At 45.9% G+C, this 21587-nt stretch overlaps 1 protein-coding gene across 5 annotated transcripts in view; it reads right to left on the bottom strand.

The window, feature by feature from the left end:
* The window catches only part of LOC147010740 (clustered mitochondria protein homolog), a 96834-nt gene that overhangs the window by 29780 nt on the left and 45467 nt on the right, over positions 1-21587 (bottom strand). For all 5 annotated transcript variants that reach the window (XM_085859279.1, XM_085859283.1, XM_085859280.1 and 2 more), the window contains one exon: positions 15371-15549. In XM_085859279.1, coding sequence (XP_085715405.1) covers positions 15371-15549 — 179 coding nt within the window. The remainder of the gene's footprint in view (positions 1-15370; positions 15550-21587) is intronic.

Raw genomic sequence — 21587 nt, 5'->3', positions numbered from 1 at the left:
TTTCTTCGTAAAGTCATTGACCAACTGTGATATGTCCTTCGATGTCTGCTGTGCTTTGGCAGTATCATTATCACTGCATGCTGACTGCAGAAGTTTATTGCTGGTTTGAGTGCTACAGGTAGTGGCCCTTCGGATGCTTGATATTCATCCAGAAGGAGGTCATATAAAGCTTGAAAAGTGATGATGTGTGCTGTCACAGCTCTCTTCATGTGTCTCCCCTCCAGGATTTGTCTGGTGGTTGTCGAACCATAGATGTCAGCATCTATCCAAGCATCATCAATCCCACTGGCCTCAACTGAACTTCTAATAGCACGCAGGGCACATAGCACAGTGTGGAATTCTCCAACTCTAAGAATGCAGTTCTTTGTCAATTTTGGCTTAAGCGACTGCAGTTTGACTGCCCTCATGTACAGATCCATGTCCAACGTGATGATTGTCTTTTGGTTTGGTCCAACAATCTCCGAACTTATGTGTTGTGCTTGTTTCAAGACGGTGAGGAGGGTGGACCATTCATGGGCCGATGCTGGTATCAGTGGAGGAGTTTGTATTGTTGTAATAGGTCTCTTATCATCTGTGATTACAGAGTTGTAGGGAGCCTATGTTGGGACAACATTAGTATCTGTTTGTCGGTCTATTGTAGCATGCATGGTGGGGTCATCGATTCCAGTGGATACATCATCAGGCCTGTCAGTGGGAATATCTTCTGTACCCGCCTCAACATCCATTGGTGCTATGTTTGCAGTCACAAATCTTTGAACATAACGGACTACAAGCCATGCTCGATCATCATTGATTGAACTCTTGAAGTTGGGTAAATGTCTCTCTGTCTTGTAATATAGGTACTTTGGACTACTTGTGGGCTTAGGAGTTCCATGAATACCACTCTCCTGCAGTGTGATACATTTGTAGCCTTTGGGAGATCTGGACAAAGCTTTGGTTGAGATAGTTAATGTTGAAGTGTTTAGCAAACCCCCCTCTTCTTGCTGAAAGGCTACCATAACAGTAGCATGGAGTGTATTCTTTCCATCGTGGGTATCTTCTGAAAAGTCGATGTTATCGGCTGCAATAAACAGTGGTCTACCATGCTGAAGGCCTGGTGGAATATAGATGTCACCTGTTTCGCTCATACGAGAGATAACTGCTTGAGCCAATTGTGTTTCTATGCGCAGTATATGACTGTAATCAACGCTCAGTCCCAATGCATGTAGGTAGGTGATTAGATGTTTGCTACGACTGTATGCATGGACTTTTAATCCAACTGCAAGTACATGTTCATTGTAACATTTGCTGTACCTGAATCTATCTGCGTTCACATTCTTGGGTATATGTGTCACTTGCCTTTGGGTTTTCACTTCAGACATTATGTTCTGTGCAATGTTGATGGTTGCTCTATCAATGTGGTTTGCACGTTCATCAGCCAAGGACATGGAAGGCCCTTCTAACACCTATAGGATCAGTGCTGTCAAGGATGCTGGGACATTATCATCTCTACTACCACTGTTAAGTGATCCGTCAAAGACCCATGGCGTTTCTCTGCCACAAAGAATACGAAGAGTATTCGCACATTCAAAAATGCTTTTCATGTTCTGTTCCATACTTCGGGAGTCAATTTCCTTTCTGATGGCAGAATCTTTCGTAGTCTTGGAGCATAACATTTCAGATTATCTCGCACTGGGATGTGAGAATTCAACATTTTCAAGGTGTGTCTTGATCAGATCTTTAACATGTTTATTCTGAATCAATTTTCCTCCTACCACTCCATGCATTCTGCGGATGCCAATGTAGGTGTTTATGACATCATTCATTGAAACAATGTTGCCAGAGTGAAGTACATTTTTCAATACATTGAAGAATTCGATGTCAGCAAGAATAGTCCTTTGGTTCTGATCCACTTGGTGAGGATTCAACGTTTGTTGCTGTGGTTGACGCTGTACATGTTTCACGTAGTAGGGGAGATATTTTTTTACATCTATGGCCCGAGCGTAATTTGGTGATATGGCTTGTAATCGAACCTTCCATTCATCATTATCACTGATTTGGACAGCGTCGTAGATTTTTTTTTCCCCCAACGTCAAATGAACACACTTCATGCAATTGTTTTGTCGTTCCATCTACACTACAGAATATACATTGCATCTTGTTATGCGAGACTGATGATGATGATGATGATGATGATCGGGTGAATGGCTTCGTCCCTGTTGTGGCATCTGAACACGGTGAGTTATCATCACATTTTGATGCTTGGGAAGATGACGGACGGCCTACTGGAGATGATAGCAGAATGGCAGAATCTTTGGTAGCTGTACTTTTCTGAAATCGCATCTTCGCACGATCAATTTTGAGCTTATGCACAGTCTCTTGAAAGCACTCCCTGTGCCAAGACGCCCCATATGATTGAAGATCTGATGCATCAACATCCTGGAGTCTGCTGCTCAATGGTAGATAACCAGGATCACCATAGCCTGCACACTCATGAACACTGTCCAGGAACTTGTCATATGAGGTGGGATTGGCAACCAGTTGTCCACCTTGAACTTGACACTTCAGAAATATTGCATAATTTGTCTCTAAAGTAACAACAAGGATGCTTGGAATGAGGTTTGTCCATTTTGATTTCAGAGAGATACCTCAATTTTTATGATTAGTGGTGTGGTACAGCATATGTGAGTACATCTGAAATAAACAGAAGCAAGAAAGGTAAAGCATACTTGTTAACCAAATGCACATAATGATTGTATTGGCATGACTGTGTGATTTATGCAAAAGTATTATGATTAATATAACTGCGATGTCATCCACTCTCTGAAAGATAAAGAAAATTGTGAATCTTATGCACAAAATTATTGTAAGGGAATTAATATATAGTTTATATAGCTGCGATGTTGTCTATTTTCTAAAAAAGGTATAATCAGCAAATAGTAAGATAATAATTAATTAATTAATTAATTAATTATCTGCTGAGTTGTATTTAAAGATATCCAATCAAATAACTCTTCTGAAATGGGATTCCTCATGATCAACAACTGTAATTTATTACAACAAATAGACTGTTGTTATCTTAACTAATTTTGCATATATATACATATATGCCAATTAGTTGAATTTCATGATTTAGAGGTGGCCATTTTGGATTTTACGGTACCATTTAATTAAACTATGGTATGTATAAATTCCGACATTTTCATTGTATACCATGGTCCACACCGATCATTTTGAGGTGCTACATGACATGGTTCATCAAAGATATTAAAAAAAATCATGTCAAAAATTTTGCTGAATCGGTCAATTATATTGTTACGGCTGTGGAAATTCGCAAACCACCATTCAGGACCCTCAGGTGAGATATCTTCATAGGTACATGTGTAGTTAGCCCAAACCCGTTGTATAGAGGGAATTTATGATTCATCCGGGCTGCGACGCTTTGAGTTAGCCATTTTTTCTGTTCTATCTTTATTTTGAACCAACCACGTCTCAACCGCCATCACACAACAACCACGCCACCGCCATCATCTACGCTCCCACATCATCGCATCACCGCCATTCCCAAACGGCACCATAACCATCAAACCACCACCGAAAACCCTCCACCACCTTCACCTCTCTCCTTCTATGACCATTCCCGCACCACCTGTGAACACTGAACGTCGGGCTGTCTCGGGCCCGTTCGGCATTTGGTGCCGAGCGCACCGAGCCGCGAGCGCAAATGGCGGCCTTTCAGAGGGGAAAATTTGGATCAAAAACGCTACACGCCCACTTCTCCTCTGTCCAATTAGCGAGCGTGGGGCGGCTTGGCCCCGCCTCCAAGCGTGTGTATGTGAAGTCCGTATATGCAAATTTTAGGATCAGGAGAGGTTCACGCCCATTTTTGCCTGACCAACGGCTGACCGGGGAGGCGGCGTGGCCCCACCTCCAATCGCGTTCTGATCCTAAAATTTGCATATTGGCTGCTCCTGCCCGCCTATAAAAAGGCAAGCGTAGGGCAAAGTCGAGTCGGTCGGGTGAAAAGAGTGGCAAAGTCGAGTCGGTCGGGTGAGGAGAGTGCGGAACTGAGAAGAGTTGCAGGAAGAGTTGAGTTCTGGAGTTGCCTGAAGAGGGTCGTCGAGAAGTGGCTGTTGGGGACGCGTTGTGTTGTGTTGGCGAGTGCGCGCGGTGGAACTGCAGGCAAGGGAGCTCGGGTCCGAGGCAAGAAGGACGGCGGTCGGCGACGAGGTTGCGGTGTGGGATCGCTCGTCTCGTCGCGGGACCCAAGCCAGCCAGCCACTACCCTCCCCCAGGGCATCAACAATCTCCCTTTCCCCCGCGCTGAGATAGTGCAAATGGGGGCCCCGTTCCCACCCCCCCCCACACGTGGTGCCAACGAAACCCGCCAAGGAGCACGGAGTCGGGGCACAGCCGCGCGGCCACATTTGCGGCTTGCCCGCCAACGCGTCACGAGGACGCGGGTAGGGCCCCCCCAGTCTTGCGGACCTGGCCGCTCCCCTTGGTCCCGCGCACATTTAGCCTACGGGCCTGTCTGCCTCCTTGTCTATGAGGGCGGCTTCTTTCCTTTGCTTTTGTGTAAATGTGTTGTTGGGGAAATTATTACTCTCTAGACAAGAAACCTTTGCCTCAGTCTGAGTAGGTCAAAGTGTTTGTGTTTTTCCTCTACTGTTCTACTATTTAGTTGTTAAGGCCTACCACCTACTTATAATCTTGTCTTTCTTTGACACTTTGGACATTGCTTGGGTTTCTGAAAGTACAAGGTGACCGGGCTGATAAGCTGTGCATTCTGTTTTTGCGATCAAAGGCCTCTCTGCTTATAAAATGGAATGGATATATGGGGAGGGAGAGAATGATCTGGGAGAGAGCAAATAAATGGTACAGAAGAAAGAACTCCTTGTGGACATTGATTATTTCTGGACTTCTGTGGTTTATTTTATCCCGATACATGCAACACTGAGTCGGCTAGACGTTGAATCCTCGAGGAGGTCAAGATCCCTCAACAATCAAGAATCCTTTCGATCACGACGCGGTTCGAGGATAGAAATCCACGTCAGTTGGTGCCAGTGACACGGATTCGAATCGGCGTTGTGCGGCGCTCGTGACCGGAGGTGCTTAATCTGCCGGAGGCAGTGCCTGGAGGAACGACAAGTGCTTGAGCGAAGGTAAGCAGGGGGGGTTCTCCGAGGGTGCGATTTATTTTATTCTGTGATTTTAGAGTGAATTTAGCGGTTGTGATTTGTGTGATTTTAGAGATGGGAAATAGAAATTGTAAAAGGAAGGAAAATGGGTATACCGAGGAAAATTGTATTCAAAAACCACGGAGAGGTACATGTGCAAGAATTATGTTTGATAAGTATGGGCCTGAAGCTGTGAGAGACATGGGGAAATGGTGCAATTGGACCAAAAATAGTCGATTACCCTTCCTGAGAATGGAACGTTCGATCACGAGTGTTTAGACAATTTAAGAAAAGTACTGGAAGTGAAAAATAGTGACAAAAAGGTCCAGAAGCAGGTGAACTGGAGCGTTTATATAAATTGGATGAAGGAATGTCATGACAGAGACGAAAAGGCACGGTTGTTAAACCTGAAGGGTCAGCTAGACCACCAGTGTAACGAAGCAAATGCCGGTGAGACTTGAAAATAAAACCAAGAGACAGCGAGCAGTGGCTGTCAGATTTGAGGATGAAGAAGAAGACTCAGATACATGGCCAGAGTGCACAGTTCCGATAGCACAACCGCTCGAGGACGAAGAAGCGGGAGAGACAGAGGGAGATGATGCCACAGGGCAAGGAGAGGCTCAACGGGGAGCCAGGCGAGTAATTAAGAAAGAAACAAGAACACAAAGCAAAAATAAAGTTCCTCTTGCTGACAAGGGTAAAATACAAACTCGATCAAAAAAAATAATGCCGGAGACCGCGAAGGACGGAGATGATGAGGCACTCATTGGCGCGTTTCCATTGCGAGATTACCCAGGTGCAAGGGAGGTACAAGCAATATATCGTCCGTGGGGCTCTGAATTAAAAGCCATCGTAAATGAGATGCCGAAGACACGGGAGAACCCAAAAAAATTCCAGGCGGAACTACGCGTGGTGGTGGCATGCCATCAGCCAACATATATGGACATGGAAATATTATTAAAATTAGTGGTACCAGAAGGGTTACTCCGACAATTGAAACAGGTCGCTGCATGGCCAGATGAAGCTCCTGGAGACAGGGAGGAGCTCAAAGAACATATTGACACCCTCATTGACGCTGTCACAGAGGTGGTAACACTTAAGACCGACTGGGCAAAAATACAGGTGTGCAGGCAACGCGCTGGCGAGGACCCATTGGAGTTCTTAGAGCGTTTTCGGGGTGTATACCAATGTCACTCTGGACTGAAAGAAGAGGGGGTACCATTTGCTCATGTCTACCTTAATGGTTTGACGGCCAAATTACAAAATGAGATAAAGCGAGTATGTATTGGTTGGGAATTAAAGGAAGTGAAAGACTTGATGGAATATGTAACGCATTGTAATTCATTGTTGAAACATCGTTCTGACGAGGGAAAACGAATCAACATTAATACTATCCCAGGTTCAAGGTCAAGGTGAATGCCCCGGGAAAGGAATGTGAGATATAATGCACAAAACCGAGGGCAAACCAATTACCGTCAGAGACCAAAATACAGAGACCAGCGCAGAGATTTCTGTTATACATGCGGAAAAAGAAGGGCACTGGGCTAATGAATGCCGAAATCGTAGAAACAGTCGAACTTATAGTTCGTATGAACCGGTAGAACAGAGACCAGCGGCACAATACAGAGATGAAACTCGCAGACACTCCACGCCTCCAGTGAATGAAAATCCATATTATAGACAGCAGGAAAGATGGGGAACACAGTTTGAGCAAGCTGGTTCATTTCAACCCACTGCACCTCAAACCGAATTCCCTCCTCCTCCTCCTCCAGCCTCGTTCCCTCCTCCTCCACCCTCATTTCTTCCTCCTCCATCTCAAGGTTCATTTCAAACCCAAAACCCATTCGTTTTATGACAAAGAAAAGAAGCGACTTCGTCTGAGTTACCCTTCCTGACTTTGAAACCATGTGACGAACCGAAATTGACTTTGAAAATTGAAGGCCAAGAGATTCCTTTCTTAGTCGACACAGGAGCGACCAAATCTGCGCTCAGAAGGAGTGATTTCCCAGACGCCCGTTATCGCGAGAACAAGTAAAAGTAGTGGGAATGTCAGGAGTTGCTAGTACGATTCCACTGACAGAGCAGCTCCGGGTGGAAATTGGACCATTGTCTGCAAACCATGCATTTTTGATGGCAACTGATACACCAATTAATCTGTTGGGGGAGAGATCTGTTATGCAAGCTGAATTGTTCAATTAAGTGTACCCCTGATGGTGTATATTTAGAAATACCTCACGAATCACACATAACTATGATGAATTTATTACAGGAAAATACAGAAAATCTTGTATATCAATGGACTGTGATTAATTGTGAAGCATTTAACCATTTGCAGGAATATTTATCACATTTGGAGAGAAACGTACCGAGGTGCTCGATTGGGTGAGTAAACACGGCATGGACAGACGGTACTTACAGACTCGACTACATTGCATTGCAGATTGCAATATCAAGGAAAAGATAACGTCTATGCGAGTGAAACACTCTCGAAATTACACCAGACCTTTGACTTAGTGTTGGGAACAATTTGGATTGGGAAGCAAGGAATTGGCCTGGAGGTGCATCTGACGCAGGAACAATTAAAATTGTGGAACCAACCGTCCAGTGTTACACCACATGTTACTTTAGTGATTGCAGAAGGTTACCAAGAAACGGACATTGGTCACATGGTAACCTCTTTGAAAAAAAGCATCACAAGCGACTTTGATGGAATCGAGCCAAGTAAACGGACTTTGGAAGATCGGGGAACAGGGATTCTGTTGGACAGAATGTCAAGGATCAGCAAAAGCTGTGTTTGAGGTGGTCGATCTCTCAGAATTAAATGGGTCAGGAAAATTACCTGAAATACTCGAACAAGTCCCGACTTGTCTGTGGGCAACACATGCCAACGATGTCGGCCAAATTAAAAGTATGAATCCAATCAAGATCACTATAGATCCAAAAAAGAAACTGCCTCGAAAACCGCAATACCCTTTGTCTCCAGAAGCAGAGGTAGGAATTGCTCCTGTCGTGGAAGCGCTATTGAAACAAGGGATAATTATTCCCACTGTTAGTCAATGTAATACACCGATCCTACCTGTGAGAAAACCTGGGAAACCAACGTGGAGATTCGTACAGGATTTGAGGGCAGTGAATGATGCGGTAATTCCAGCTTTTCCTGTAATTGCAAATCCAACTACCATTCTATCAAGCATCCCAAGTAACACTACCTATTTTAGTGTTGTGGATCTTTGTTCAGCTTTTTTAGTATACCAATAGCCCAAGAAGTACAGTTTCTGTTTGCATTCACCTACCAGGGAAAGCAATACACTTGGACTGTATTGCCCCAGGGGTATTGTGAAAGTCCAACATTATTCTCGAGGGCCCTCAAAGACGACTTGGATGATGTAGTTTTCCCTTGTGGATCCACACTGATTCAATATGTTGACGACCTGCTGATCTGTTCAGCGTCAAAAGACGCATGCGAACGAGATACATTGACATTGTTGAGGGCCTTAGCCAGGAAAGGACACAAAGCATCGAGAGCTAAATTGCAATTTTGCCAAGAAGAAGTTAAATATTTGGGACATATTCTGAAGGGAGACACAAGACGCATCTCCCCTGAACGTATAGCGGCAATATTAAACCTGCCCAAGCCAACTACTGCTAAACAGATGAGGTCTTTCCTCGGAGTGACCGGCTATTGCAGACAGTGGATACCAGATTATGCGGCCTTAGTGCGCCCCCTGGTGGACATTGGTTCGGCAAACGCGCCCAGTCCACTTGCATGGACACAAAATGCAGACAAGGCTTTTGTAACGTTAAAGCAAGCTCTTTCTTCGGCTCCCGCTCTGGGTTTACCAAACTATGAAAAACCTTTCCATTTGTACGCATGTGAGAGACAGGGATTCGCACAATCTGTGCTGACACAGAAGCACGGGAATAAATTACGGCCTGTTGCATATTATAGTACTAAATTGGATCCGGTAGCGCAAGGATTCCCCCCTTGTCTCAAGGCAGTAGCAGCCGCTTCGCTCGCGGTGCAGGCGACCGAAGCGCTCGTCGCGGGAAACACTTTGATTCTCCTGGTACCGCATGCAGTGACAGCTGTATTGTTAAAAACGAAAACACAACATTTGTCGGCTTCAAGAGCAACAACATACGAACTCTCACTCACAGCACCCACGAACATTACGATTAGGAGATGCGCACCGCTGAATCCTGCTAGTTTGTTGCCAGGAGTACAAGATGGTGATCCTCACAATTGTGAAGAGATAATCGCCCACACGTGTCAACCCCGTCCTGACTTGAAAGACACACCAATCCAAAATTCTGAATTGGTTCGATATGTCGACGGCTCATCATCGTGTGCACCTGATGGATGTTTATTAACAGGCTACGCCGTTTGCTCTGATCACGAAGTAATCGAAAGCGGGAGATTGGCTGAGAGCTGTTCCGCGCAGCAGGCAGAACTGTTCGCCCTCACTCGTGCATGCCATTTAGCCAAAGGCCAAATAGTGACAATCTACACTGACTCCGGCTATGCCTTTGGTGCTGTACACGAATTCGGAGCACTCTGGCGCGAAAGGGGTTTTATAACGTCATCAGGTACACAAGTAAGGAATGGAACATGGATTGCGAATCTACTGGAAGCAATACTTCTGCCTCACCAAATTGCAGTGGTAAAATGTGACGCCCACACTGGGAGATCTGATGACGTCTCACGGGGAAATGCCAGGGCAGATGCAGCTGCAAAATCTGCTGCCCACACCAGAGCTCTTTTAATATCACAATGTGTATTGAGACAAGAGGCAACACCGACCATTGACGATATAAACACTTTGCAGACAGCTGTCAGTGCTAAAGAACGAGATTTGTGGATACTGGCTGGATGTGAATTCGATAATGAATCTAAATTATGGAGATCATCTGATGGTCGTGTGGTGGCACCAAGAGCTCTATTACCTTGGCTCGCCCGATTGGCACATGGGGCCGGGCATACTAGCAAAGGCGGCATGAGTGCTTTAATTGGGAGACAGTGGTTCGCCCCGGGGTTTAGTCCAATTGCAGAACAGTATTGTAAGACATGTCATATTTGCCAAAAACATAACCCAGCAAGGGACGTGGAGATGGCCCCAGGGGGTCATCCAATTCCATTCGGACCTTTTGTTCATATCCAGATGGATTTTGTCCAGTTACCAAAATGCTGCGGTTTTGAATTTGCGTTAGTCATCGTCGATTTGTTCACCAAATGGGTTGAGGCTTACCCTTGTCGGAAAGCAGATGCCATTACTGTGGTTAAACTGTTGATGAAGGATTTCATCTGTAGGTTTGGAATACCTTGTAGGATCTCCAGTGACCAAGGTACTCATTTCACAGCCGAAGTGGTGAAAGAATTATGTCGCGTATTGCAAATAAAACAACATTTCGACTGCCCGCATCGTCCGCAATCTGCGGGGGCAGTAGAGAGGCAAAATGGATTCCTGAAGAATAAACTGGCCAAGATTTGTGAACAAACTGGATTAAAATGGCCAGATGCTCTGCCAATTGCTCTCATGACTATGAGATCTACCGCAAATCGAAACACTGGCTTATCTCCGCATGAGATTCTGATGGGAAGACCAATGAGATTACCGAACTCACCTCCTTTGACTATAAAAGACATGAACGTGCAGCAAATGGACGACACGTTGCTTACGTTCTGTGTCTCTCTGAATCATGCTGTAAGAACTTTTTATGCACAGGTGAAACAAGCTCTGCCAGAACCAGCCACATCTGATCATCACAACTTCAAACCCGGAGACTTTGTTTATGTGAAAATTTACAAACGGAAGAACCCTCTTCAGGCACGTTGGTGTGGGCCGTTTCTAATACTGCTAACTACCCATACAGCTGTGAAGTGTAAAGGAAGAGCAACATGGATCCATGCCACACACTGCAAACTGGCACACGGCAGAAAAGAACCCGAGGAGAACATTGCTTCCTGATAACTTTAATGATTCTTTCCATTGCAGGATTATTTGTACTACTAAATGCAAGTGGTGCAATGTGTACTTGGTCTGTTAAACCGATAAGTACTGTCTGTGATCAACATTATTTGCATGTTCTTTGGAGATGGGCCTATCAGACTACCCACCAAACTAAGCCTAGGGCATTCAGAGACCGAAGAAGCTTAACGAGCAAAGTGGGTTCACCACATGGAATAAACACTTATCTGGCTCTTTCTCGTAAACACGCGAAAGCTTTTAATAAAACCAATTGCTGGGTTTGTACTAAGATACCTCATTCAGCAGTTACTGGGATACCGCTTCTGGCTATACCATTCAATCTGAGTGAATGGTGTGGGTACTGGGCAAAGGAAAGAAACTGGGATAAACAAGATAATAACCTTGACGACCACATCGTTACCAATGGAAATGGAAATTGCCTCCGACAACGAAATTTCAGTAACTGGTTTTGGCCAAATTTTAATTTAAGTAAAATGCCTCCACATTTTATGGTTGAACGGGCAACAGAAAAACCCGAACTATGCTTGGTATAAGAGGCATGGGGAGAAAGAAGATTAGGGAATTCTGAATGCAGTCATTATGTTTATGAAAATCACACGATGGGACCACAAGTAGCTTTAAATAATACCTATTTGGTGTGTGGAAATCGAGCATACCCATGGCTTCCAGTTAATTGGAGTGGATCTTGTTTCTTGTCATTCATTTTGCCACATATGCGCCTGTTATCTAAGTCACCTTTTGAGCATTTGAAACGGGGTAAACGGGGTTTCACGTCAACTGAACTGTTCTTCATGATTTTAATCCCTCACTACGGTGTTGGACAAACGTCTGTGGGATTGGCAGAGTTAGCTGCTTCGCTTGAATTATTGGCAAATAAAACTGCTCTAGGCATGGTTGATATCAACTCGGAGGTCGTCGCCCTACGTGCAGTTTCAATGCAAAACCGAGTTGCGCTCGACCTCATTCTCGCAGCTCAAGGAGGAACGTGTGCTGTAATTAACTCTGAGTGTTGTACTTATATCCCTGATAACTCGGAGAAAATCACGAACATAGCTGACAAGATTAAGCAAGAAGGAGCCAAGTATCACAATTATTTTACGAAAGATGGGCTTTATTCCTGGTTTGAAGGGATTTTTGGAGGCTGGGGAACTACCCTATTGCATTGGATTTCCGTTGGGTTATTGTGGATCATCATTGTAGTGGTGCTTGTTAGATGTGCAACAATTACAATGCCGGCATTGATTGTTTCTTGTCTAAAGAGGAATACTGCTAAAAGGTGATGGTGGCCCAAGCACCACCCTCATACCCTGGTTTTGACACTGAGTCCTACGACTCTTTTGAGATAGAACCTGAACTTGGAAATCCATAAGTAGCGCAAATGAATGTGTTCAATATTCACGGGAATTGTCAATCCACTCTTGCTCATCTGCTTTGTTCCCGAAATAGGTTGTCGAAAATCAGCTGTGCAGCCCAACGGGTAGCCTTATCTTCAATCGGCCTAGGGGCCTACCGGAACCTCAACCAGGTCCGAAGCTGTACAACCACATGAAGCCACCTGGCTTGCGGGACAGGAAAGGCTAAGGGACTGAGCTCTACGATGGGGAAAGGGGGGATGTGACTACCCAAGAAAATGGGCACACTCAAACGCAAGAGAGAATGTATTTCCAAGTGAAGAGAAAATATATATCGTTAAACTTAACTAGTGTTGCCTTATTAGGCAACAAGGGGGGAGTGTTGGGGAAATTATTACTCTCTAGACAAGAAACCTTTGCCTCAGTCTGAGTAGGTCAAAGTGTTTGTGTTTTTCCTCTACTGTTCTACTATTTAGTTGTTAAGGCCTACCACCTACTTATAATCTTGTCTTTCTTTGACACTTTGGACATTGCTTGGGTTTCTGAAAGTACAAGGTGACCGGGCTGATAAGCTGTGCATTCTGTTTTTGCGATCAAAGGCCTCTCTGCTTATAAAATGGAATGGATATATGGGGAGGGAGAGAATGATCTGGGAGAGAGCAAATAAATGGTACAGAAGAAAGAACTCCTTGTGGACATTGATTATTATTGGACTTCTGTGGTTTATTTTATCCCGATACATGCAACACTGAGTCGGCTAGACGTTGAATCCTCGAGGAGGTCAAGATCCCTCAACAATCAAGAATCCTTTCGATCAGGACGCGGTTCGAGGGTAGAAATCCACGTCAGTGTGTTGGCGCCATCTGCGAAAGAAAACTGTATAAATGTTGCCGTGTGTGCGCGTAATCGGTATTGACTCTGCGTCGTTGTTGCTTTTATTGTTTTGGTTGCTTTATGTGCATTTTGACTGTATGGCTGTATATATGTGCTTTCCGTGTGCCGGGAAATAAATGTGCATTGTGTGAACTGTGCCCGTTTCGCTTCGTCTCCTTCCTTTTAATTGACTCTCCATCCTGCTTCACGTAAAGGGTTCGTAGTGGGTGCAAAACGCCCGCTAAATAATCTGAACCGTCGAGGTCGACGATAACACCGCTCAGTTATCCCGATAGTACGGAACGGGCCACCCAAGCGGCTTGTGTCCGGAGTCGACCTGTGGCAGGTAAGATCGCCCAGTTTACCATCCGCGTGGGTACTTAGGGAGGTCGAGTTTGGCGAACAACCCTATCCTACACGGGTGGCAGATTGGCACGATTGTGGTGAGGTCGAAAGGCCCACCCGTGACTGGCTCCGGGCGATAGTTCCCGGAGGGTCACGACTGAATTGTCCGTCCGGTGGGCGACGTGCCGCGTTCCGAGTTATGTGGCCGTCCGCACACCGGCGGGCGCGAATTCGCAACAATATGTTCTGATCTATATACCTGAAAAAAACGTAGTCAAATATCTCAAAAAAATTGGCACCAAAGATTTTCTTGTTCAGTGGGACATTCTGAGTCAGAAAAACTTTGGTGTCACAAATTAACATAATTTGCCAACATGCAAACATATGCCCCTGCACTAAAGTAAACGAGAGGCGCTTTTTGAAATGTTGCTTAACCTTATTTCCCACAACAGTTAACATACTTCTCTCAACATTTGGCGGAGAAAATGTATTTTCCTGTCACACTAAAATAAAAAGAAAACTCAAACAGTATTCCTTATTGTTTACTCGCAAATACCACCTATTGCTTCGCTGATGGGAATACTAAGAGAGAGAGAGAGACAGAGAGACAGAGAGATAGAGAGACAGCGGGGAGAGTGAAGGTGGGGGGGGGGAGAGTGAAGGTGGGGGGGAGAGTGAAGGTGGGGGGTGGGAAAGGGAGGAGTGCGAGCAGGGGTTGGGGGAAGAGAAGGCAGTGTGAGGGGAGGGGAAGGGAAGGCAGCATGAGGGGAGGGGAAGGGAAGGGAAGGCAGGATGAGGGGAGGGCAAGGGAAGGAAGTGTGAGGGGAGGGGAAGGGAAGGCAGCATGAAAAGAGGAGAAGGGAAGGCAGCGTGAGGGGAGAGGAAGGGAAGGCAGCAAGAGAGGAGAGAAAGGGATGGCAACATGAGGGGAGGTGTAGGGAAGGCAGTGTGAGGGGAGGGGAAGGGAAGTGAAACAAAGGGAGGGGAGGGAAGGTAGTATACAAGTGAGGCCAGTGAAAAAAGTTTTTTTGAGTGCTTTATTGTTAAGAAACCGTTGCGGCCTGTTCCAAATCAAGGCATTGTTGAGCAGGCCAAAAAAAAAAATGGCGAATTAAGACCCCAGCGAGGGAGAGCGGGCTGACCCAAAGGGTTGACCAAGGGTGAAGCCTTGATGAAGGAGAATTAAATAAGGCCATAAATTATCTTCAAAAGGGGTGTTTAAATTAACCCAAACACCCAGCTTTCATTCATGCACTACCATGGAATTCCCCGAGTATACTGCAAAAAGTTTGGGGTGCAAGGTTTCATAGTTTAGGAGTTATGGAGGACGGACACACGGGCACACGCGCGCACGCACACACACACACACACACACACACACACACACACACACACACACACACACACACTAGATATACACTTTTTTGTATAGAGTAAAGGCTCGTGTAAGAGCGAGAACACTGAATGGATCAGGATGCAACAGCACAAAAGGAACAGGATAGAGAAGGAGGTTGGTCTGGAGGGGGAGGGAGCATGAACAGGTGAGCTGAAGGACAAAATAGAGTGAGACTTGGACAAAACAATGGGTTTGGGGAGAGGAATGAGGGGGCAGGGGAGGACTTCCACCAAAGCATTCCACCAGAAGCTAGCTCACCTTGTGCTTCAGCAACTGCAGACAAAAGTTGACCACTGAGGCCAAAATCTGGCTGAAGCTCGTGCGCACCAGCATCCACCAGAAGTTTTTGTTTTTCTACAGAGGAATCTCCATGCTCGAGAGCATATGCTTCACGCTCTACAAGCTGCAGGGCCGCATGCTCCATGAACCGTAGATATCTGCACCGAGACATTTGCCGGGGAAGAATGAGGAGGCGAAAGACCACACGACATTAACAAATTAGAAGGGCACTCTTCGATGTTCCAAGATATGGCTCCGCCCACATTATTGCATCATTATACATGTACCAAGTTCAATTTAACTCCCTTCAGCTGTTCTCAAATATCACATTTTTATAAACTCTATCTGTTCAGTTGTTTCAGAAAAATTTGAAGGCTCTTATGTTAAAAAAACAAAACAAAAAAAAAGCAATGGCTATATAACCACGTGACCGATGAAGTCATCAATCCCCCCCCCCCCATACAATTTAGCCTGAGATGACCCTCAAAAATTTCCATATGGATCAGATAAAGTATCCCACATATGCAATTATGACATCATAATGAAGCAACCATTCACATCAAAATAAAGAATCACATTTCCCATAGGGAGTACATTACATGGACTAAGTTTCAATTTTTTTCAGTATATTAACTGCTCTAAACAACTGAGATAAGTGGTTAGCAAAGATTCTCAAGTTATCCACAGCCACATCCAACAGTGAAATATATCAGATGATAGACGGTAAGTTGACAGCAGGAGGTAAAGAGCCCTGCCATGTGCAAATCATAATGGATGACATGAGAACCGGATTAAGGTTCGCACTGGAGGTTGGTGAGGGTGAATCTCTTCTTGTCCCCGCTGAGGAGAGACAACACAGCGAGCCACATCGTAAGCCACCTGAGTGGAGCTCAGAGTGAGAGGAGCCAGACAAAGAGTCGGAGATTGAGCAGCCCTGGATGAGCGTACAAAGGAAATAAGACCCTCATGGTGGAGGTGGGTCTATTGAAGCAAAAGCTACTAGATTAAAAAGATAATTTCAGGGATATGTGGTGCACTAACTGAATGCCTATTTGGGTGACAAAACCACTGTGGTGGTGGTGGTGGTGGTGGTGGTGGTGGTGATGAGGGTGAAAATGACATGAAAAAAGAAGAATGCCTATTCCCTCTGAAATCTGAAAACCCACTCCGTGGGAGTACCTCCTGTGCAGCTTCCCTTCGCAGGGCAGCTCACCGGATGACAGGATTGGGGCAAAGCCTTCGGGACCCCCAATCTTTGATCGGAGGGAAACCACGGGGTAACATCCCTGGGTCAGATTGCGGGAGAGTGTGTCGGAGTGGTGCTGAGGTGTCGTCCACCAGACGGCGGTCTCCTTGGGTTAACCTGAGGCGGTCCCTTCGGGTGGGTGCCTGGAATGTCCTATCCCTAAGAGAGGATGATCACCTGTCTCTGTTATCATCTGAGCTCAAGCATTTGGACATCGGGATTGCAGCTCTCTCTGAGGTTCGGAGACCAGATTGCGGCGAGATAATGGTGGGTGGTTACACCTACTATTGGTCTGGTCGCTCTGATGGTTACCATACCCAAGGAGTTGCTGTCGCTGTGTCCAATAAGCTGACCCCAATGATAATTGAGGTAACACCGGTCAACGAGCGTATTATGAGATTAAGGATTCGTCACTACTTAGGTGTCATTTCCCTGATCTCTGTTTATGCTCCGACTGAGGCGAGTGATCTCACCGTGAAGGACGCATTCTACGCCACACTCGAGTCTGTGGTTGATCAGTGCCCCAGACGAGATACACTTCTAGTCTTGGGGGATTTCAATGCATCGACTGGAACTGATAGGGATGGTTATGAGGTGTGTGTTGGTCCCCATGGGTCAGGAACTATGAACCAGAATAGCACTAAGTTCCTGGACTTTGCAAGAAGTCATGGACTTAGGGTGGCTGGTTCATGGTTTCAGCGCCCACAAGCTCATCGCTGGACTTGGTATTCCAACGCTGGCGGTGTGGCAAAGGAGATTGACCATGTCCTCATTGACGGTCGTTGGAGGATGATCCAGAACTGCAGGGTCTACCGGAGTGCTCAGTTCCTCAATACTGACCACAGGCTTGTTGTAGCAACTCTAAAGCTGCACCTTAAATCTTGGAGAATGGTACCATCCCAGCCTAGGCTGGATGTTGCCAAGCTCAGGGATGAGAGAGTAGCTGAGGAGTTTGCGAACAGGCTGAGTGGACACTTGGGGGGTCTGGGTGTTTTGGGGGGTCCTGAAGAGTTGTGGAGCGCTTTCAAGACCACCGTGCTTGATGTTGCCGGTGGATGTCTTGGAACTCACCGCAGGGCAAAGAAGAATTTTGTCTCTCGAGGGACACTAGATACCATTGACCAGAGTCGCAGGGCCAGGCTGAATGGCAGAGCTGAGCTGTTCAGGGAGCTGAGGCGTAAAACTGTACGTGCACTGAGGGTGGACAAGGAGGCCTATGTACGAGGAATCTGTGAGGGGGTAGAGCATCACCTGTGGACAGGTGATTCTCGTCCCGCTTACAGGGGAATTCGCGCATTACGTTCATCCAAGCCCATCCCTCGGAACACTGCAGTTCGAGCAGAGAGTGGTAGGCTCTTGACAGAGGAGTCTGAAGTGAAGGCCCGCTGGGCCGGTTACTTTGAGCGGTTGTACCAGGCTGATCCCCCAGCTGTCGAGTTGGACGTCAAGGGTGTTACAATCCCTGTTGCTGACCCTCAAATCAACTGTGGTCCACCATCGCTTGTGGAAACACGGGCTGCGGTGAACCAGTTGAAACGGGGCAAAGCTCCAGGGATCTGTGGCATCCATGCTGAACTTCTCAAGGCTGGTGGAAATGCTGCACTCGTGTCGTTGCATGCAGTTTTCTGCTCTGCCTGGAACACAGGCATCATCCCAACTGACTGGAAGAGGGGCCTTGTTGTCCCTCTCTGGAAAGGGAAGGGTGATCGCCAAGACTGCAACAACTACCGAGGGGTGACGCTGCTCTCAGTGCCGGGCAAGGTCTTTGCTCGGATAATTCTTGATAGGGTTCGCCACCATCTGCTTGAGCACCAGCGTCCAGAGCAGTCAGGCTTTACACCAAAGAGGTCAACGATTGACCGTATCTTTGCACTTCGTGTCCTCACCGAACGCAGACGAGAGTTTCGGCAGGGGCTGCTTGCAGCCTATGTTGATCTCTGTAAAGCGTTCGATTCAGTGAATCGGGATGTCCTCTGTAGGATTCTTGGTCTTCGTGGGGTGCCACCAAAAGTGATCGATCTGATGTCTGAACTCTACTCTGGTTCTGAGAGTGCTGTGAAGTGTGGTGGTACCATCTCTGACTTATTTCCAGTTGTTACTGGAGTTCGTCAGGGATGTGTACTTGCCCCCACACTTTTCAGGACTGGATTTTAGGGAGGATGTCGGAGAGATCAAGTTGCGGTGCATCGTTTGGGAATGTCAAGATCTCGGACCTTGATTTTGCAGACGATGCAGTCATCTTTGCGGAGACTTTAGACATCCTTTTGGGGGCCCTCGAGGTGCTGAATGAGGAGTCGGAGCAGTTGGGATTACGGGTTTCTTGGGTCAAAACTAAGATCCAGGCTTTCGGTGACATCTTGGATGCTGCTGTCCTGTCTGTATCTGTTTGTGGTGAGGATGTTGAGGTCGTGGAGAGATTCACTTACCTTGGCAGTGATATTCATGTCTCTGCTGGCTGCGAGTCAGAGGTCAATAGACGTCTGGGTCGGGCCTGGGGAGTCATGGATTCACTGGATCATGGGGTGTGGCGCTGCCGGTACCTGTGTGGGAGGACGAAAGTCCGAGTCTTCAGGTCCTTGGTACTTCCAGTCTTGCTCTATGGGTGCGAGACTTGGACTCTGACCAAGGATCTGAGACGGAGACTTAATTCCTTTGGTACCAGGTGTCTTCGGAGAATCCTTGGCTATCGCTGGTCGTATTTTGTGTCCAACGAGCGGTTGCTGAGAGAGACTCGGATGAGATTTGTTACCTGCATAGTCCGTGAGCGTCAGTTGCGGCTGTATGGACATGTGGCTCGTTTTCCTGACGCTGATCCTGCTTACCAGATTCTCTCAGCGAGGGAGTCTCATGAGTGGAGGAGGCCAGTGGGCCGACCACGTGCCTCATGGTTGCAGCAGGTTGACCATCATCTCAAGGAGATGGGGATGGGCCTGGCATCTGCCTGGGGGATGGCTAGACGGAGGCCCCTGGAGTACCGGCGGAAAGTCGACGCAGCGACGCGCTGTTCTGGCACATGCTCCCATACCTGACCTGACCTATTCCCTCCACTTTTGTTGCTTCCAACAAGAGTGGAGGGAAGAGTGCAGGAAATAGGTGTTTCATTTTTTTTTTTAAAGTGAAAGCAAATAGCCCCTTATTATTGTTTAGCTGTTTTCTGGAATGTAGTTGCTTTGATTAAGATTAGAAATCATACCTGATTTGGATGTTTCAAAGATAAAAATGCAGAAAAAGGTTAGAACTCAAATGACTTCCCTATTTTATGGAACAGGGTGAGGATTAGCAGGATAGCTTAAAGGTATGTCCTCTTGCCTTTGAGCTGACTAGCCTGGGTTCTAATATCAGCCCAGCTATAACCTGTCACCCTGACGTTTCACATGCAGGGCGAGGCATCAATGTGTGTGTGTCGTCCATTGGAAGGACATTACGCAAGAGGACCCGTCTACCAGTACTGGTTGTTGAGGACGTTAAAGATGCCATGTTGTCTTTCACGAAGAATAGACGAGTTGTCGCCAGCACCTGAAACAAATTACAACTTCTTGCTCACTCACAGACCCAGTTGAATGTCAGGCCGAGCCAGAGGGTTAATAATAAAAAAATGAATAAAAACTTGGGCCAAAACCGTTTCTTGGCCAACCCAAAAAGGTGGTGGTAATAATTGGGGCGGTTAAAGAAATAGTAGTACAGTTAATGGAAAAGGGTTGGGTTCAACAATCGATGGAGAACATCAAAATAGCTTGCAGACCTGTATCAAATGAGATAAGCACATTAGCCTTCAAAATCTAACCATCCCTCTCGCCCGCACGCCTCCACCCCTCCCCAACGACCGTCCGTCTATCATCTGCTCATACAACGTATTATCCTGCACACTTGCCCTGCGATTCCCTGGTAGTTTATACCAGCATCCGGTTAATTTTTATCCACAATCCAGACCACAGTTTGATTCCATTTCCTCATACAAGCACACCGTTACTTAAGTTCTTTCAAAGCACTGTATTACAAAAAAATAAAAATAAAACTTTGGTTCATTCTTGATTTTCAAATTTTCAGCTTATTTGTCCATAATTTGTGGTGACTGGAGGTGATGTCATCACTGTCTAAACTCTAAAACCAAAGTGATGTTTGGACATACACTAACATTCTGTACATTAACACAGCTACAAACATTACCTATACCCGATGTAAACGGGACTTGGTAAAAGGTGTGAGATGAAACCTTATAAACTGATCCTTTGTTAGAACAAATCTGGAATGTACTTTGTGTTCGTGAACATAAAATGAATTTTAAAACAGAATTTTTTAAATCTCTGTGTACTTTCAAATTATGCAAGATTTTAAACTTTCAAATACAAGAAAAAGTGATCTTTGGTCATGAAAAGACGGTCTCAAATTTCCTGAAAAAAAGAAGAAAGAAGAAATGGGAAAGTGGCAAGTTTGTGCTTTTGCTGTCTCAATTAGAAATTTAAACAAAGGATTTGACAAATAAAACACTAGACTACTGCATTGTAGTTCAAGAAAACATTCAAATTATGCAAAACAATGTGGTTTAACCATCCACGAAGAGGTTTCATCACTTCCTCGAAGGTCACCGGCTGTGTACGTCTGAAGTCAAATCCGGTGTTGTCGAATGTGCGTGTGTGTGTGTGTGTGTGTGTGTGTGTGTGTGTGTGTGTGTGTGTGTGTGTGTGTGTGTGTGTGTGTGTGTGTGTGTGTGTGTGTGTGTGTGTGTGTGTGTGTGTGTGTGCATGATTTGTGTAACAGTTCCTCGATGAGCCTTGGACTCCAACAAAAACACAAACAAAAGAAAACGAGAAAACGTAATTTGATGCAAATGCGTCGATGGATATTCCTCTGGCTGCGTTCGATGTCAACCCACCATTACATTTGATCTCAATTAAAGGTCACATGAAAAACTACAGTTCACATGAGAGAGCAAAAGAGAGCAAGAGAGAG

This window comes from Eptatretus burgeri, chromosome 16 (genome assembly GCF_056783735.1).
Source record: "Eptatretus burgeri isolate ZD-2024b chromosome 16, Ebu_testis_v1, whole genome shotgun sequence".
NCBI lineage: Eukaryota > Metazoa > Chordata > Myxini > Myxiniformes > Myxinidae > Eptatretus > Eptatretus burgeri.
Note: the sequence above shows the minus strand (reverse complement) of the source record. Positions and strands in the feature narration are given on the sequence as shown.